The sequence below is a fragment of the Gekko japonicus genome, unplaced genomic scaffold (assembly GCF_001447785.1).
Source record: "Gekko japonicus isolate JY-2015 unplaced genomic scaffold, Gekko_japonicus_V1.1 scaffold1337, whole genome shotgun sequence".
Classification (NCBI taxonomy): domain Eukaryota; kingdom Metazoa; phylum Chordata; class Lepidosauria; order Squamata; family Gekkonidae; genus Gekko; species Gekko japonicus.
This window is the reverse complement of record NW_015165863.1, coordinates 465,363-481,882: the sequence shown is the minus strand read 5'-3', so window position 1 is coordinate 481,882 and position 16,520 is coordinate 465,363. Positions and strand designations below refer to the sequence as shown.

The window sequence follows — 16,520 nt, the reverse complement described above, 5'->3', positions numbered from 1 at the left end:
GAATCATAGAGTTGGAAGATACCTCCAGGGTCATCTAGTCCAACCCCCTGTACAATGCAGGAAATTCACAAATACCTCCGCCTCCACACCCACAGTGACTGCTGTTCCATGCCCAGAAGATGACAAAAATCTTCAGGATTGCTTCCTGACCTCAAAGTGACAATCAGCATTTTCCTGAGGGTGTAAAAAAGGGCCACAAGAACTAAGTACTGAGGCTACCCTTCCTGCCCTCACTCTCATGTAAACCTCTATCATGTCAACCCTCAGTGCTTCCCCTATGGTTTTGACCCTTTCTACTTTTCCTTTCAGTTTCCTCCTCACATGTCCCTTCATTTCAGAGAAGTTACCCCTTTTAAAGTTAAAAGTGGTTGTGTCAGTCTTTTTGGACAATTCCCTATTTATACAAATGTTGAACTCAATAACATTATGGTCACTGTTCCCAACAGTGCAATCACTATTACTTCTATTCTATTATAGCATAAATTTGTTTATATGTTTAATTTTAAATAAAGTCTTATCATACATCTAAGAGCTAATACGTCATGTTCCACTCGGTTTGACATCTACTCTTTTTTCCTAAGGGGTGCATTGTCCTCTTCTGCTGAGATTCGCCTAGCTGCCATTTTAGATCCCTCCCTCAGGGTCCATGTTGTTTCTGGTCTTTTGGGGGGAGGATGCCTCGCTTTATTCAGTGGCTGGCTTTATGCTTGGGAAACAGCTATTTCGGGGATCGGGTTCAGGAGCTCTGATTCTAGGCATCTGCTATTATCATGCGATGCCCCGCCTCTCAACTCCCTCTGTTTCAGGACCAAGCCTAGAGGGATCCTGTGTGCCTTTTACAGGCTCAATCCTCTAATGTAAAGCTGTGCTTTACAGCTGAGAGCTATGATGCCACCCGCAGGAGAAACAACAGCAGGCAACTGATCCACCTCATTCAAGCCGGAGCCGCTCCCAGCAGACCATGTGCTAAAGAACGTAAAACTTCTTAGCTTCTTGCAGGGTCCCCAGGCTAAGAGCCACAGGCCGTGAGTCCTTCAGCTCTCACCAAAGGTGCATGGCTCTGATGAGGAGGAAACTTCGGGTTCATAAGCCCACAGCCCCCACCTCTCAGCAGCAACAAGGGTGGGGCCAGCAATCAGCCCCAGTCAAACATACCTTTCTCAGTCAACAGCAAACCAAACAAAATACCACTCTCCAGCAGGCTACACCCTTAAACGCTATCTTCTCACAAAGCAGCCTCAATGATCCCCAGCAGTTTAGCAAAGGCAAAAAACATCACCTTCTCATCAGCTCTCTCCTGTGTTCATTCTCCTAGCCCAGCTGACTCAGTTCTACCTCTGATGAGAAGAAGCCTTAGATAAATATAGTACACTATAGACAAATATAGATAAATAGACTATATTTACTTATATGGGGTAGAAAAATAAGCCTTACTGACCATGCCTTTTAAGAACTTACTATAACTGACTAATGGATTTACTGTTTTCTCCAAATAGTATCTGAAGAAACATTGCCCTGGGTGACAGAAAAAAGTAGTGTAAATGTGTTGTATATGCTGCCTTAAAGGTTTGTTGTGCAATCCTGTCACTTGATATACCCATTGACATGGAAGAGTGAAAATACATGTATCGATGATTTGATTGATATGATGCTGACAGACTATTGTGATGAAAATGGTTCCCTAGAAACCTTGGTCATTTTAAAATCTTTGGTTCAGGCCTCAAAATGTGGTCTAGAGAAAGTTCCCAGAGATAAAAAGAGACACTGCTAAGCAAAGTAAGTTGACCTTGTTATCCTTAGATAAAAAGCAGCTGTGCAGAGAAGTTGAGTGCCTAATACCAACTTCCAATTAACACATTCCAACCAATTGAGGTCTATGCCTTTCACCTGTGGAAAAGGGGCTGACACAATCTGCAGTAAATTTTGTTTCCTTTCATCCTGGTCAAGTACCCTATGAGTCATTTGCCCAGGAACAGGGAGTAACATCACCTCTAAGGGGTTTCATTGGTCCTTTCAGGCTTAGGACCATACTAGACCCTTCCCACAAGCATGTTAGGTTTCAGTTAGCTGTAGATGGTATGTTACTCACCATGTACTTGCTAATATGATCCTGGCAACCATCTTGCTTGCTTGCTTGCTTGAGAAGGGCCACACTGCTTGCTGGCCCTGGCTAACTCTGTAGAGGGAGCCACTTGATGCTGAAAACCTTCAACCTGAGATGGAATAACTTGGAATCACTGTATTACTGTGTTAGCTAGTATTTTTATTCTTAGATTTGTTTTCCCTCACAGGCTTGTTCTTTTTAAAATATTTTTGCACCTTAATAAAATAATTAAGTTTTACTTGCTTGTGGTTTTTGCCTTCAGCTGACTTCAATCTAATTCCAGTGTTTTAGATCCAGTGAACACCTGTAATGATTCCTTGTTTTAAGAGTGTGTATGTCTCTTTAAATGTTTGGTTGGCGTGCAGTGATAGCAGAGTAGAATGATTGAGGGAGACGTGTGGTGTGATTGGAGGATGAGAGAGTGTGGGAGGGTTTTTTGAAAGGAATCTCTGTGTGTGTCTGAAAGTCAGTTGGAATTGTTCAGTTAGGGAGTTCAGTCAGTGAGAGTTCTCTGATAGTTCTGTGTGGGATCTAAAAGAGTGCAGTATTATGTCTTAAAAAGTGAGACTCTAAAGATCTGGAAGGAAGTTAAAATTACCAAGAGCTTAGCCTGTGTGGCTGCCTATGTGGGAGATTCCTGTCAGAGTAGGATCTTAATGTCAAAAGGACAGTGTGTGTGATAACATTTGACAGACATATTTACAAGTCTCTTATTCTCAAACAGTTATAGTTAACAAACAACTTATTTATGTTAAAAAATTTATTCAATAAATCACATTTTGTTTGAGTTCCAGAATTCCGTTCTATCTTTCCTCAGGACCACATAGATCCCTGAAAAGCCCAGACTCTGGGTCACATTACCAACAGCAAAGAAGAGAAGGTTTGGAAGTACTTACATTCCTGGTGGCAGCAGAAAATACCCAGTTTACAAAAGCAAAGAACACATATAAAGTGAAACCCTGTCCTCCCAAATAAGAGGACACCGCATCACCTACCAAGTAACTTTTGTTTGAGAAACTTGTTCTGCAGGCCCACCCTGCAGGGTTGACATTCTTGTTAATTTCCCTGAAAGGCTGGGAGACTTGCCCTTTTGCTCCTAAGCTGTAGGAATAGTTAAAAAGGGCTGGTGGTAGCCTACCAGACTAGTGTAGCCACACACTACGTTTTTTGTAGTTTTGGGGTGCTGCAGCCCTTCCACCCAAAGGTCCTTAGCTTGGGCTGGATTGGGGACCTTTGACAGAGATTAGAAAATATTAGGGGGGGCTTCATTAGAAAAGTATAGTTTTTGGTGTGTGTGCTGTTACTGTTAAGGAAATTGTTCAACAGTTATTTCAGTGCTACTTTTAATTAATGGATAAATGTACAGTCTTTTGGAAATATGTATCTATGCAAGTTATACAGAACCCTTGCAAATGCAACCATATTACTGGCAGCTCAACACTGCAGTCAAGGCACAGAGGGAAAGAAATAATGACATAACTGTATATTGGTAGTGCTTTGTCTTCTGCAAATCTATATACTTCACAGATGTTCTTTTCTGATGTTCTGGTCCAGGGGAGGGGGTCAGTCTCCTCAAACTCTTAAAAGTAAATATCTTACGTTTTGCTGATCTTTAACTTAAACAAATAAACAGATTTCAAGTACAGAACTTCTCTTTCAAGGGACTTCTTAGTAATATCATGCTGCTGCATAAATGGAACAATTTTATTTTTCTCTCCCAGTTAGTAGATTATCTGCTCATCCTGCTGTACCAGCCCTGGAAGGGCTATATCCTCATTTTTGTAATGCAATGATTAGGAAACAGATCAAGCCGTTAACCTAATTCTTTGTGTCTGGATCCAGTTTAGCTAGATACAGAATTGTAGTAACAATGCTTTTTATTGCTTTTGGACTCCACTGTTAACAGTTACCCAAAGAACACATGTGCTATAGAGAAATAAACTGGATTTACAATCTGCACAGACAGGATTGATAATTACGTTAATAGTGAAATGAATTTTGGTTTGCCATATGCAGTGTATCAGCAAAATTACATAGAACAAATATTCTGTAACAGTCAGAACACTCAGTTAACCAGCAGGGCCTAGAGGGCAAGCTCCTTCCCCCTCAGCCACCATGTCCATGTATTTTGGGTGCAGGCATGCTCTATTCTTACCTCTCCAGCTGGCTTGTGGCCATTGCTGGGTTTCTGACAGTGTTCTTACCTCTCCAGCTGGCTATCTCAATGCTTGTGGCCATTGCTGGGTTTCTGACAGCCAGGGCTACCATTTGATGCTATCCTTAGGTGCCTTCTTCCCCCTCAGTCTTGCCTCAAGCTGTCAGGAGCCATCTTTGCTGGCACATTCCCAGGCAGCTTCCTGCTTTTCTGCCTGCTGTGCTGAGTGGCTCCATGGCTTTGCGGGAGGGGGAGATCCTGCTTGGCATTGGTGCTGTTGCCATGGCATTTCCAACAGAGTGGGGTTTGGTCTCTGTGGATTCCTCTGGGTGAACAGGAGAAGGGGACAAAGTAATAAGCTTGAGTATCTAGCCCACTTGATTAACCAGCAACCCCCATTCCCCCTAAATGCTGTATAATAAGGCTTTTACTGTACCTAAAAAAGGGGGAAACCATTTGCTAATATTTTCTAGTGTAGTTGGAAGGTTCTTGTGGTCTTACATGAATTATTTCAGAGTGAAAGACTAGTTTTCACAGTGCTCAGAAGTATTTTGATATTTGATGTTAATCACAGTTTTACACTTTGAAAGCATTATTTATTACATGAATGATAGTGATAATTAGATCTAGTAGATCTAATTGTTGATGTAATCAGTGGAATTCCTAATTAAATGCTGGTACCAAATTGTTTTATGGGTTTGGTGTAACAACAGTCACTGACCCACACAGCCAAGGTAGAATTAAAACAAGACTTTTCATGCTTGTTACCGAGTGTTGAACATAACGGAAAATATTTTTATTTTGAGTTGGGTAGGGAGTGTGTGTAAGGTGCTTGAGGGCACAAAGTACAAATTCTGATAGTGGTCTAGGTGTCTTACTCTCTGTAGCACTGCAGCAGTTCGCAGGCAGAGGGCACTGCTGATCTGTTGACTGCTAGTCTGGAAGTGATTAGAGGGTATACTGCAGCTTTCAGTACAATAAGATCATATCAGAAGAAACTATAGGGTCCTATATAACCTTACACAATTTCCTTCTTCAGCCTGGCAACTCATCATTTAATGGGTTAGGAGCGGCTGTATGTTGCCTGAAAGCCCAGCTAGAAACTACTGAACTATCAATCTTAATCTTAGCAGTATGCATGAATTGAAGTTTGAATAAAAGGGTATTGGTAATAGAGCCATGTTCATTTGCAGGCATAGATATTTACCTTTTAAAATATATAATGCACAGTCAGACCTACAGATTGATTTTTAGCTGCAATAGAGTGACCTCTTGCTGCAACTACAGTAGATTTAATGCCTAGCCATAAAACTAATGTCATTCATGTTCTTAAGAGGTAAGTGGGGTGATGCAATTATGCAGGCACTTCAGTTGACCTTAAGATGCCACAAAAGGTATCAGTGACCCCCACCCCACCCCAGGGCTGCCAGAATTATGTATGTGCTCTATTATATTCCACCTGTAGTATGTATAAGTTCTATAGACTTCAAGGTTGCAGTCATTGTGTTTGTTTTCATGATGGATATACTTTTGTCATATTTTTTGAAAGATCTTATAGGTTTTTTCCTTTCTATAGACTTCAAGGTTGCAGTCATTGTGTTTGTTTTCATGATGGATTATCGTTTTGTCATATTTTTGAAAGATCTTATAGGTTTTTTCCTGCCTTTTATAATTTTTACTCATTGTGAAGCCTGTGTACTATATCAGAATATGATCATATTTCCTTTTGTCATGTGGGTAGCTATGAATTTCACCCGGGTATACAATGTCTTTACTGATGATGAATCAATAAAACGTCATGGCTAGGGGTTTTTTTTCTGCATGCAGTGTCAAGAAAAAGAAGGGACCATCTTAAATTCACAAACAGGTTATACCGTGTTTCCCCAAAAATAAGACACTGTCTTATATTTATTTTTTCTCAAGAATACACACTAGGGCTTATACCACAAATGCATAGAAATCCTGCTAGGGCTTATTTTTTGGGGTAGGTCTTATTTTCGGGGAAACAGGGTAGTTATGTACTGTAATTAAAGAAACTTGTGTATAATCTTTCTTTTTTAAAAGGGGAATCATCTTGCATCCAGGATAGCCTTCCATTTGTGTAAATATGGTCTATTAAACAGAGTGGATGGGTGTTATGGCAGGCCAGTAGCCAGGATTTTTTTACTTGTGGGGCATATTTTTTTCTTGTGGGGCAGACACAACATCAAATAAAAAATAAACTTGAATTGCAGCTCTTCAAACCTGAGTTGTATTTCACTCTCCTCGGATCAGCTGTTAGAACCTAACAGCTATTGGTCAAGGAGTGAAACTGACCAGAAGGGGCAGGGCAGCTTTCTTTTCCTTCCCCAGCCTCTTGGCTGCTGCAGGGAGGCTGGAGATGGAAAGGAAAGCTGCCCTGCCGCTTCTGGTCAGTTTCACTTCTTTACCCGTAGTTGTGAAGTCTAACAGCTGATTGGAGGGGAGTAAAATTGACCAAAAGCGGCAGGGCGGCTTTCCTTTCCATCTCCAGCCCCCCTGCAGCAGCCAAGAGGCTGGGGAAGGAAAAGAAAGCTGCCCTGCCCCTTCTGGTCAGTTTCACTCCACTCCAATCAGCTGTTAAACCTAATAGCTGATTTGGGGGAGTGAAACTGACCAGAAGCTGCAGAGTGGCATTCCTTTCTTTCCTCAGCCTCCCTGCTGCTGTTGTGCTAGGTGCACTGGGGGGTGGGTGTGTCTGGGGGCATCTGGCATCCTCAGGTGGTGGGGCAGGGCTCTGCCCCCAAATGCCCCATTGTGGTTACGGGCCAGTATCAAGAGGGAGTGCTTCCCTGTCTTTATCCTTCCATGGTTTTCTCCCTGAATTCTCTTTTTCCTTGGATGAGGAAGGCACAAGGAAATGCTTATAGGATCTCCTCTGGCTGAGAGGCTGGAAATAATTAACAATGGTGAGCATTTATGCTGCAGTATCCCTTAGAACTGCCTGTGAAATGAGCCTATCAGAGGAGAAAATGGAACAAAAGTTGAAAAGGCAATCCTTATTTCTCTCTCTACCATGCTCACCATTGTGAATTATTGTATGCCTTTACTTGAGTTTATAATTGTTTGCTCTCAGCTGCAATTTCATATTGAATACTAATAGAAATACAGTACTAACAAAGTGATTTGTACTTCTTTTGACTAGGTTCAAGCCATTCTTTCCATTTCAAGTTGTGCCACCAGAAGAGTATAGAGACCGTAATCTCAATATACAAAATTTCTCACTAACAGAAGGCCGGCTGAAAGTTTCCTTAATAGAATGTTCAAGGTATGTCTGCACTTTTGGTTTGTTTGGGTGTCCTAACTTCAGGTACTTGGATTCAACTGGATTGAGAACTGGGGCTGTCGTCTTACACTCAAGTAAACTTTTTGCTAAATATTGTATGCAAGACAAACTAGTTCTTTATGTTGTCGAAGGCTTTCACGTCCGGAGTTCATTAGTTGCTGTAGATTTTCCGGGTTGTTTGGCCGTGGTCTTGGCATTGTAGAACCTGACGTTTCACCAGTAATTGTGACTGGCATCCTCACAGGTGTAAACACAGAAAGATGGAGTACTCTCTGTCTCAAGGTTCTGTGTCTATACTTCTGAGGATGCCAGTCACAGTTACTGGTGAAATATCAGGTTCTACAATGCCAAGACCACGGCCACACAACCCAGAAAATCTACAGCAACTAAACTAGTTCTTGTTAAACATTTTTTCCTTTGTACTCTCTTGTGTCTTGAGGAGTTTTAGCAATTTGTATTTCTGCTCATTCTGCTTTAATATCCTGTCAAATTTCAGGGCAAAACAAGAACAAATTATTTATTTTACTGCTGTTTAAATGGTTTGGAATTAGAGAGGAAGTCCACAAAACACAGAAGTAACATCACTAGTTTTAAATATTAAACCACTTTGAAAACAAAATCATCAGAATTTATAGCTGTCAAGAAGATTGATACAGTGCAGTTCAAATTTAAAATGTGTTATCAATGAAGCCATGGCTGAGGAATCTTACTTTGTTATTGTGAGTTCAAAAGAACAAGCATCAGATCACTTAATGACTGTGATTCTTGCACATTAGAAGTTTTAATACTGATGTGTATTCAGTGAGATCTTATCCAGCAGTAAGCCTAGGTCCAAGAGCACCCCCAAACTACAAACCTGTTACTTCAAGGGCAATGTAACCTCATTCAAAACAGGTGACACTTTAAGTTCTGGGTGAGACCTTCTGCTCACCAGTTGCATTTCCATCTTGTTGGAATTAAGCTTCAGGGTATGTATAATTTATGTTATCTTGAATCTCAGTTGGGAAATATCCCCATATTTCCCCCATTTAGTCATTCAGTTCCAGTTGCTCCAAAAACCAAGGCTGGTATGCACAAACTGTGATTCCAGGATATTTAGAAAGAGCACAGCCAAAGATGTTCTGGAATTATATATGTTTGAAGCTTGCCCACATGTGACACATGCTCTGTATATTGATTAAATCTCAGCCATGTTTAAAATATAGTAATTCTGAAATACCTCAGAGACAGATAATTTCTTTCTCTTTAATGATCCCATTGGAAGTCAGAAGGCAAAAAGCTTTCTTCAGTGAGATTCAGTACTTCTACATACAATAAAATAATCTGGATGATAAGAACCAATAATTGTCAGAGTTTTCAGAGTACCCCTTGCATAATATTGCACGTTATGAAGAAACTCTGGTTTTAGATACACATGGAGCACTAAAATAATGCAACCCATGCGATGTATTGCAATCCCAAATATATTTAGATGGAAGTTCACTATTTTCAGGGAGTATGTTTGTTTTCATATATGAGATATCTGCTTTAAATGCAATATTTGTTAATGATTGATTTAAACAGAGATTTTGCAGCCTTTATTTGACATCATAATTGAGAGAACGTAAGGGAACTTGGGAGGAGGTGGCAGTTTCCACTAATTTTAACCTCTTCTTGTTGTAGTCTACTGTGCCCCTTGAAATATTGTTCCTGGTGTCAGTCCACCCACATGAACAGTGTAATGGTGGTCTTCCTGGGTGTCAGTCCACCCTCATGAACAGTGTAATGGTGGTCTGTGATAGGAAGGCAAAACAGTGTAAATCTTTGCCCCCTTTCAAAGAAAATATAAGTAACCTTAAGTAGAATTTGGTTAGATACAGGCCAGTGAAATCTTCTTAGCTGAGGATGGCAAGCTCTCCGTCAAACTTTGATAATCAAAATAAAGGTATATTTGATTTGGAAATAATGCAAAGCTGTCAAATGACCATTGGGCTTACCTGTTTCTCTCCCCCTTCCTTTGATTGCTATGGCTTCTTATTTTCCTTCCTGGTTTTGCGCACCATAGTTTGCCATTTCATTGGGATTTGTGGATCAGGGCTTGGGCTTGACTTCCAAACCATAATTGCAAACTACAGGTTGATCTTGGTCACCTCACAGGAGACTTCCGCCTGGATGAGCCTATCCCCTGTCAGGTTCCTTTTCACTAGAGAGGATACAATATTCTGGGTAAAGAGGAAAAAGATTTTAGTGCAGAGTCTTTTACTACAAAGCGCTGTTTGTTGTTAACAAATCTGGTAAAGATTCATGATGTCTATTGGTCTCACTTTTGACAATCTCAAGGGAACCTCTTTAGCTGAAGTTAGGGAAATCTACATTACAAAGGAGATTGTTGCACCTGATATGATGTATTTATTAAAATAAACATGTTTACTGTTGTAATAAAAGTCATTTCAGTAATTTCATTTCTGAGGAGTATGGCAAGAGTGTATATTTGCCCCAGGAAGAGTAGCTAGGAAGACCCCTCCTCTGAACAAAGCAATAACCTCTGAGAGTCCCAGATAGTGAATCCAGGCTGAGGGAGAAGAGTACATGATGCAGAAGCCAAGTATTGGCATAATGTCCAGTCACAGGAAGATTTTTGGTGGAAAACCCAGTCACTGAGGGAGAACTGTGCAACAGTAATCTGGGCATGGTAGTGGCTTTGGACTGTTCCATTAAGGACCCCAGGCTTGACCCCACAACTCCATGGTGTTACACGGAAGTTCTTCCAGAAGTCGGCAGATGACTGAGGAGTGCCGTGGCTGAAGAATGTATACTTTTGCAAAATAACAGCTTGTTTTCGGCCACCAGGGCAAGCAAAAATATTGTATCAGAATTGCCCATCTGTTATTCCTGCTACAATTGGGCCCTCAGTGCAATTCAGATGGGAAACTCCAGTGACAACTCTTGCTCAATAACTCAGTTGAGGGTCAGGAACAAAAATGGGTCAACTCACAAAAGATGGTGCTGCAGTGCAACCAGTGAGGGGAACAGGTACCAACAGGACAATTGCTAGCCAGTTCTGAAATTGGAGACCTTGCATCCCCATCACATAAAGAAGATAAAGAAATTTCTGAGGAGGAAATTGTGGAACCTGAATATTAAAAAATGGAAAATAAAGTGATATTTGTAACAAGCAAGAAATCAGTCAAACACTGTATTTATTAAACAGGTGGTAAAACTTTCTTCCTTTAATTCAAAACAGTTTATTTATATTGAATGAGCTAATACATGTTGGATTAGATCAGGGCCCCACAATCTTTTTGAGCCTGTGGGCAACTTTGAGATTGTGACATGGGTGGTGGGCGCAAGTACAAAATGGCTGCCAGAACAAACGGAGCAAACTAGAAGCTAGTTAGCTTCCTTTCGTCCCAGGCACTACAGCTCAGGAGTAAAAGAAGCTGAGGGGGGGGGGGCTTTCCTCCTCCTTCCGTTCAAGCTGGTTTTCCTCCTTTCCTGCCAGGCACTGCTGCTCAGGAGGAAAAGAAGCTGACTGGCTGGGGCTGGGGGTGCTTTCTTTTCCCTCCTTTCAAGCTAGTTAGGCTCCTTTTCTCCTCGGTGCTGCTGCTTGGGAGGAAAAGAACCCTACCCCCCCTCCCATGGATGGGAATGAAGATAATGGCCAGGGCAGGTTACATTCCTCAGAGAAAATACTTGTGTTGTGGCTGCTGCGGCCACTGATAAAACAAGCCCCACCCGGACCGGCCTACTTCTGAAAATGCTCAGCAGGTGCCAAAAAAGGCATCTGTGGGTGCTCCAGCATCCATGGGCTATGTGTTGGGGACCTCTGGATTAGATAATCTGAATCGCCCTGCTTTTGAAAATGCTGCTTTACACAGAGAGTGATTAAAATGTGGAATTCGCTGCCAGAGGGTGTAGTGATGGCCACAGGAATAAACAGCTTGAAAAGGGGATTAGATAGATTCATGGAGGGATTGTCAATGGCTACTAGCCATGGTGACTGAGGAGAACTTCCACATTCAGAGGCACTAAATTCCCTGAATCCCAGAGCCAGGAAGTAACTTCGGGAAGACCTTGGCCTTTATGCCCTGTTGTTGGCCATCCAGAGGAACTGGTTGGCCACTGTGTGAGACAGAGTGCTGGACTAGATGGACCATTGGCCTGATCCAGCAGGGCTTTTCTTGTTTCATTGGTATGTCCTGTGTATGTATGTGTATGTTAAATGCTGTCAAGGTGCTCTCAATTCATGGCAACCCTATGAATGAATGACCTCTAGAACATCCTGTCATTAACAGCCTTGTTCAGGTCTTGCAAATTTAGGGCTGTGGCTTCCTTTACTGAGTTAATCCATCATCTTCCTCTTTTGCTACTGCCTTCAACTTTTCCTAGCATTATTGTCCTGTCTAGTGACTCTTGTCTCCTCACAATGTGATCAATGTATAGTAGCCTCAGTTTAGTCATTTTTGCTTCTGGGTCCTAGAATCTAGGGTGAATTCTAGACCCTAGATTCTAGGGAAGTTTTAGGTTTGATTTGATCAAGAACCCAATGATTTGTCTTTTCAGTGGTCTACAGTATTCATAAAAATCTCCTCCAACACTACATTTCAGATGAATCAACTTTCTTCCTGTCAGTTTTCTTCATTGTCCAACTTTCATACCCATACATAGTAATGAGTGTGGCAGACTGGGCCTGCATCAGCTGACGGGCCCCACTCTGTCTACTCCTCCTTTGCCTGACCTGGCACCTGAAGGAACTGTTTCACTCCACTGCCTCAGGGTACTGCTGCCACCACTGTCCCTGTCTTGGGGTCTGGTTAGGCGGGAGAGCCTCCTAACCTCCCTCTGGCATCCCTAGGAGCCTGCCTGGGAGCTTCCCAGAGGTCTTTGGGGCTCCCCTGGAGAGTTAGCAACTTACCATTTTACCACTTTTCTCCTCTGTAGGGATTCCCTGATCCACTCCTAGCATTTCCAAGTAGCTGGGGGAACTATGTGGTACAGAGGGACTTCAATCCTTCAACAATCAAAGGATTTATTTAAAACAACTGTATACAGGCACATCAGAAGTGAACAGAAGAAATAAAATAACGTTGCCAAAAATGCTTCATCTCTCTCCCTCCTCTAAACTCATGCCCTGTCTAGGTGGTATGCAGGGCAGATAAATTACTTTGTTACTCTGGAGTAAGCTGGACAAACATGTCACCCAAAATGGCCTCCATCTCTGGCCTGGGAACAGGGCTTTACCTGCCTCTGTCTCTTGCAAACTCTGACCGACCAACCAACTGACTTCCCACCCAAGAACTCAATAATATAAACAGCAGTTCCCACCCAGGAACTGGCTCTCCCTACTGCAGCATTCTGGGGCAGATCTCCTCATCACCTTAAAGGACTTCCTGTCCTCTCTTGGTAGTTGCCCTCAGATTGCTAGTTTGAAGGGAGGAGATTAGGCCAAAGCCTACATAAAGTTTGATAGTCTCCTCCCATCCAGCCCACAGAATGTTAAACCCACACATGAGATGGTGTTTCTCCACAGTGGGGAATAGTATAGTATGAAATATCTTGTTGTTGATCCCCAGCCATACATCTTTACACTTAAGGATCTTTTCTAGCTCCATGGCTGCCCTTCCGAGCCTCAGTTTCCTTCTGATCTGGTTCTTGGTTGCAGTCTCCCTTTTGGTTGATGACAGAGCCAATGAATAGAAAATTTTGAACAATTTCAGTTTCTTAATGGCCCCCCCTTGAAGTTGAGTAGTCATTACTTTTGTCTTGGTGTTCAGTTGTAATCCTACTTTGGCACTCATCAGTAGTTGTTTCAAGTCTTCACTATTTTCTGCCAGTAATGTGGTATCATCTGCATATCTCAAATTGTTAATGTTCCTTCCACCAATTTTCACTATGCCTTCATCTAAATGTAATCCAGTTTTATGAAATGTTCTGCATATAGATTAAATAGGGAATTGGAATGTAAAATTTCTCTTTCCATATATGGTAACAGTATTTGTTGTAAGATTTTGAGCATCTCTTTACTTGTGTGTGAAATTAATGTGATTATCACTTTACATTCGTGAGAAATTAATGTGATGACATCTCCTTTTTTTTGGAATTGGAATGTAAATTGAGCGTTTCCATTCTGTGCGCCATTATTTTGTTTACCATATTTGTTGCCATGTTAAGATTTTGATGAACTCCATTTCTGTGGCTTGAAAGAGCTCTGAAATAGCTGTGGCTTGAAATATCCAATCTACTTCTGGTGTGGGGGGGGTTTCTCCTAATTGCTTTGGGTACAGCTTTTACTTTCTAAAATTGCAGGTTCTTCTTCAAAAGAATCTTCTGGGAAGGAATCTGTCATCCTTTCATCTCTTCCATATGGTTCTTCAGTGTATTCCCATCTTTTCTTTATTTTGTCCTGTTCAGTTGCTTTATTTCTACATTGATCTTTTAGCAGGTTTAACTGTGCTGTAAATTTTCCCTTGATTTCTTGAATCTTTTGGGTCAGATCTCTTCTTCCTCCTTTTTTGTTGTTCTATTTCTGTACACTGTTATTATAATAGTTCTCTTTGTCTCTGTGTACCAATCACTCCATGGGGTTTTCTTGGCAACAATACTAGAGTGGGTTGCCATTTCCTTCTCCAGTGAAGAACGGCAGAAGACAGGAGGGCCTGGCGTGATGTTGTCCCTGGGGTCGCAAAGAGTCGAACTCGACTGTGTGACTGAACAAAAACTGATCACTGAAATGCTGCATTTAGACTTCTGATCCTATTTCTGTCACCTTTAGTTTTGCTTTTTATCTACCTTTAGCAATTTTAAGAGTTTCATCAGTCATACATGGAGGCTTTTTATTTCTTTTGGCTTCAGGAATAGTTTTTGCACATTCTTCCTTGATAATATCTCTGGTTTTCAACCCATAGTTCTTCTGGTTCCTATTCATTTGAACTTAGTAATGGAAATCTGTTTTTTATATGGTCTTTCAACTCTTCAGGAATGTTGTGTAGGTTACATTTTGGCACTGTGAATATGTTTTGGTGTTTCTCTTCAGCTTTATTTTAATTTTCAATATTAACTGTTCATAGTTTGTACTGCAATCAGCTCCTAGTCTTGGTTTAGCGGAGAGAATAAAGCTTCTCCATCTTCTGCTTTTAATTATGTAATCTATTTGATTTCTATATTGGTCGTCCAGTGAGGTCCACATATACAATAATCTGTTTGCCTGAAACATGTTCTCAATGAACAATTTGTCTTCACAGATTTCTGTGTCACTCCCCTGCTTCATTTCATGCTCCTACCCCAAATTTCCCAACAATATTTGATTTTACTTTGTTTTCCACTTTTGTGTTCCAGTATCTATAATTATCAGCACATCTGGCTTAGGTGTGTGATCAGTTTCTTCCTGAACGCTTGCATAAAAGCTTTAAATTTCTTCCTTTCCAATATCAGTCGTCAGGGCATAACTTTGAATGATGGTTATGTTGATTGATATTTTTCTGTCAGACTTTGCGTTGCTTATGCTACATCTTGCCTCGCTATTAGGACAACTCAATTTCTTCCATGTTTGTCATTTCCTGAGTAAAAAATTTAGTAATTTTCTGACTGAAAATGTCCTAATCCAGTTCACTCTAGTTCATTTACTCCCAGGATTGCGGTGCTTAAACATGGCATTTCTCATTTTACAGTTCCAAGCTTACCTTGAATCATACTTCTCACATTCCGTGTTCCTATTATATGTGTCAAATCGTATGTGTCAAACCTTTTGCATCCATTCACATCAACAACTGAATGTCTTTTCAGCTTTAATCCAGTTGTGTCATTAAGAATAGTACTACTTGTAATCCTTTCCCAGTAACCGATTAAGTTTTGTCTGACCTGGGGGTCCTATCTTCCAGCACTATGGGTTGTTGCCCCCCCCCCATTTTGGATTGTCTCATAGGGTTTTCAAGGTAAGGGATTCTCAGAAGTGGCTTACCATTACCACCATCTGTGCAGTACTAACCAGGGTTAGCTGAACTGCCACTTCCATTGTCTATGATAGATTCTCCACTAGTGTCACCTTCTGCTGCTGCTCAGTAGCTACCCTTCAAGGATTCCTCTGCCCCCATCATAACTGAAACTGTCTGTTCTCTTCTGCTCATGTGGCTATTGATTCCTGAAGGGCGAGGGGGTGCATTGCAGTCCGGTGTCTCAACTGTTACCATTCTGCCTTGAGTGACTTTGGTAGGAGTTTAGCCTCATGACAGAGTCTTCGGTATTACTCTCAGCTTCTTTGACAAACACCGACCCACCCCCCCAACCACATTAAGGGGTGCGTCCAATTAAAAATTCTATCCAGTTATATATAATATGTTATTCATCCCATGCTGTTTTCTCACCTTTTTCAGTATGAGAAGGGGGAGGGATAGATGTAAAATAATAGTAATTTTATATTTAGTATGCCTATCTTAATGCTAGTAATATTTCTGTATTTCAGATTGCTTATTTTTGGATCTTACGAAAGGGAAACAACAGTTCATTGCACAATTGAACTGAGCAGCAATGTCTGGGAAGAAAAACAAAGAACTTCCATCAAGATGGTAAATGCACATACTATTTTGCATTACTGTTATTTGCTGGACTTGTTTTCTTTTCTCTACAGCTTAATCTCCTCAGCATATTTTGTTTTTTAAAGTATACAATTTGGATTATAGAGTATATTTTTACCCAAAGCCAAATTTCACCATCCCACAATTCTTTTTGTGGTAGCAATAGTCATTGTTTCACAGAAAATTAAATACCTAGAGCCTGAAATTATGCTTTCAGATGTGCTAGAATTTGTCTTTTGAGTAGATTCACTGCTCCTCTTTCACATATTGAATAATACCAGTTCATAATCATTGTACCAGTGCAGTCCCACATGGGTTGTGCAGCTGTGCTGGCCAACTACACACAGGTTTTAGAAGTTGTAAAGAAGAGGCACTCTGCCCCCCCCCCCAAGCTGTTTTTCCACCTCT

At 41.2% G+C, this 16,520-nt stretch overlaps 1 protein-coding gene across 1 annotated transcript in view; it reads left to right on the top strand.

Annotated features, from left to right (window-relative positions):
• PDZD8 (PDZ domain containing 8) overlaps window positions 1-16,520 on the top strand; it is a 94,327-nt gene that overhangs the window by 18,582 nt on the left and 59,225 nt on the right. Inside the window, exons 2-3 of the mRNA XM_015411235.1 lie at window positions 7,423-7,545; window positions 16,001-16,103. Of these exons, the coding sequence (XP_015266721.1) occupies window positions 7,423-7,545; window positions 16,001-16,103 (226 nt within the window). The remainder of the gene's footprint in view (window positions 1-7,422; window positions 7,546-16,000; window positions 16,104-16,520) is intronic.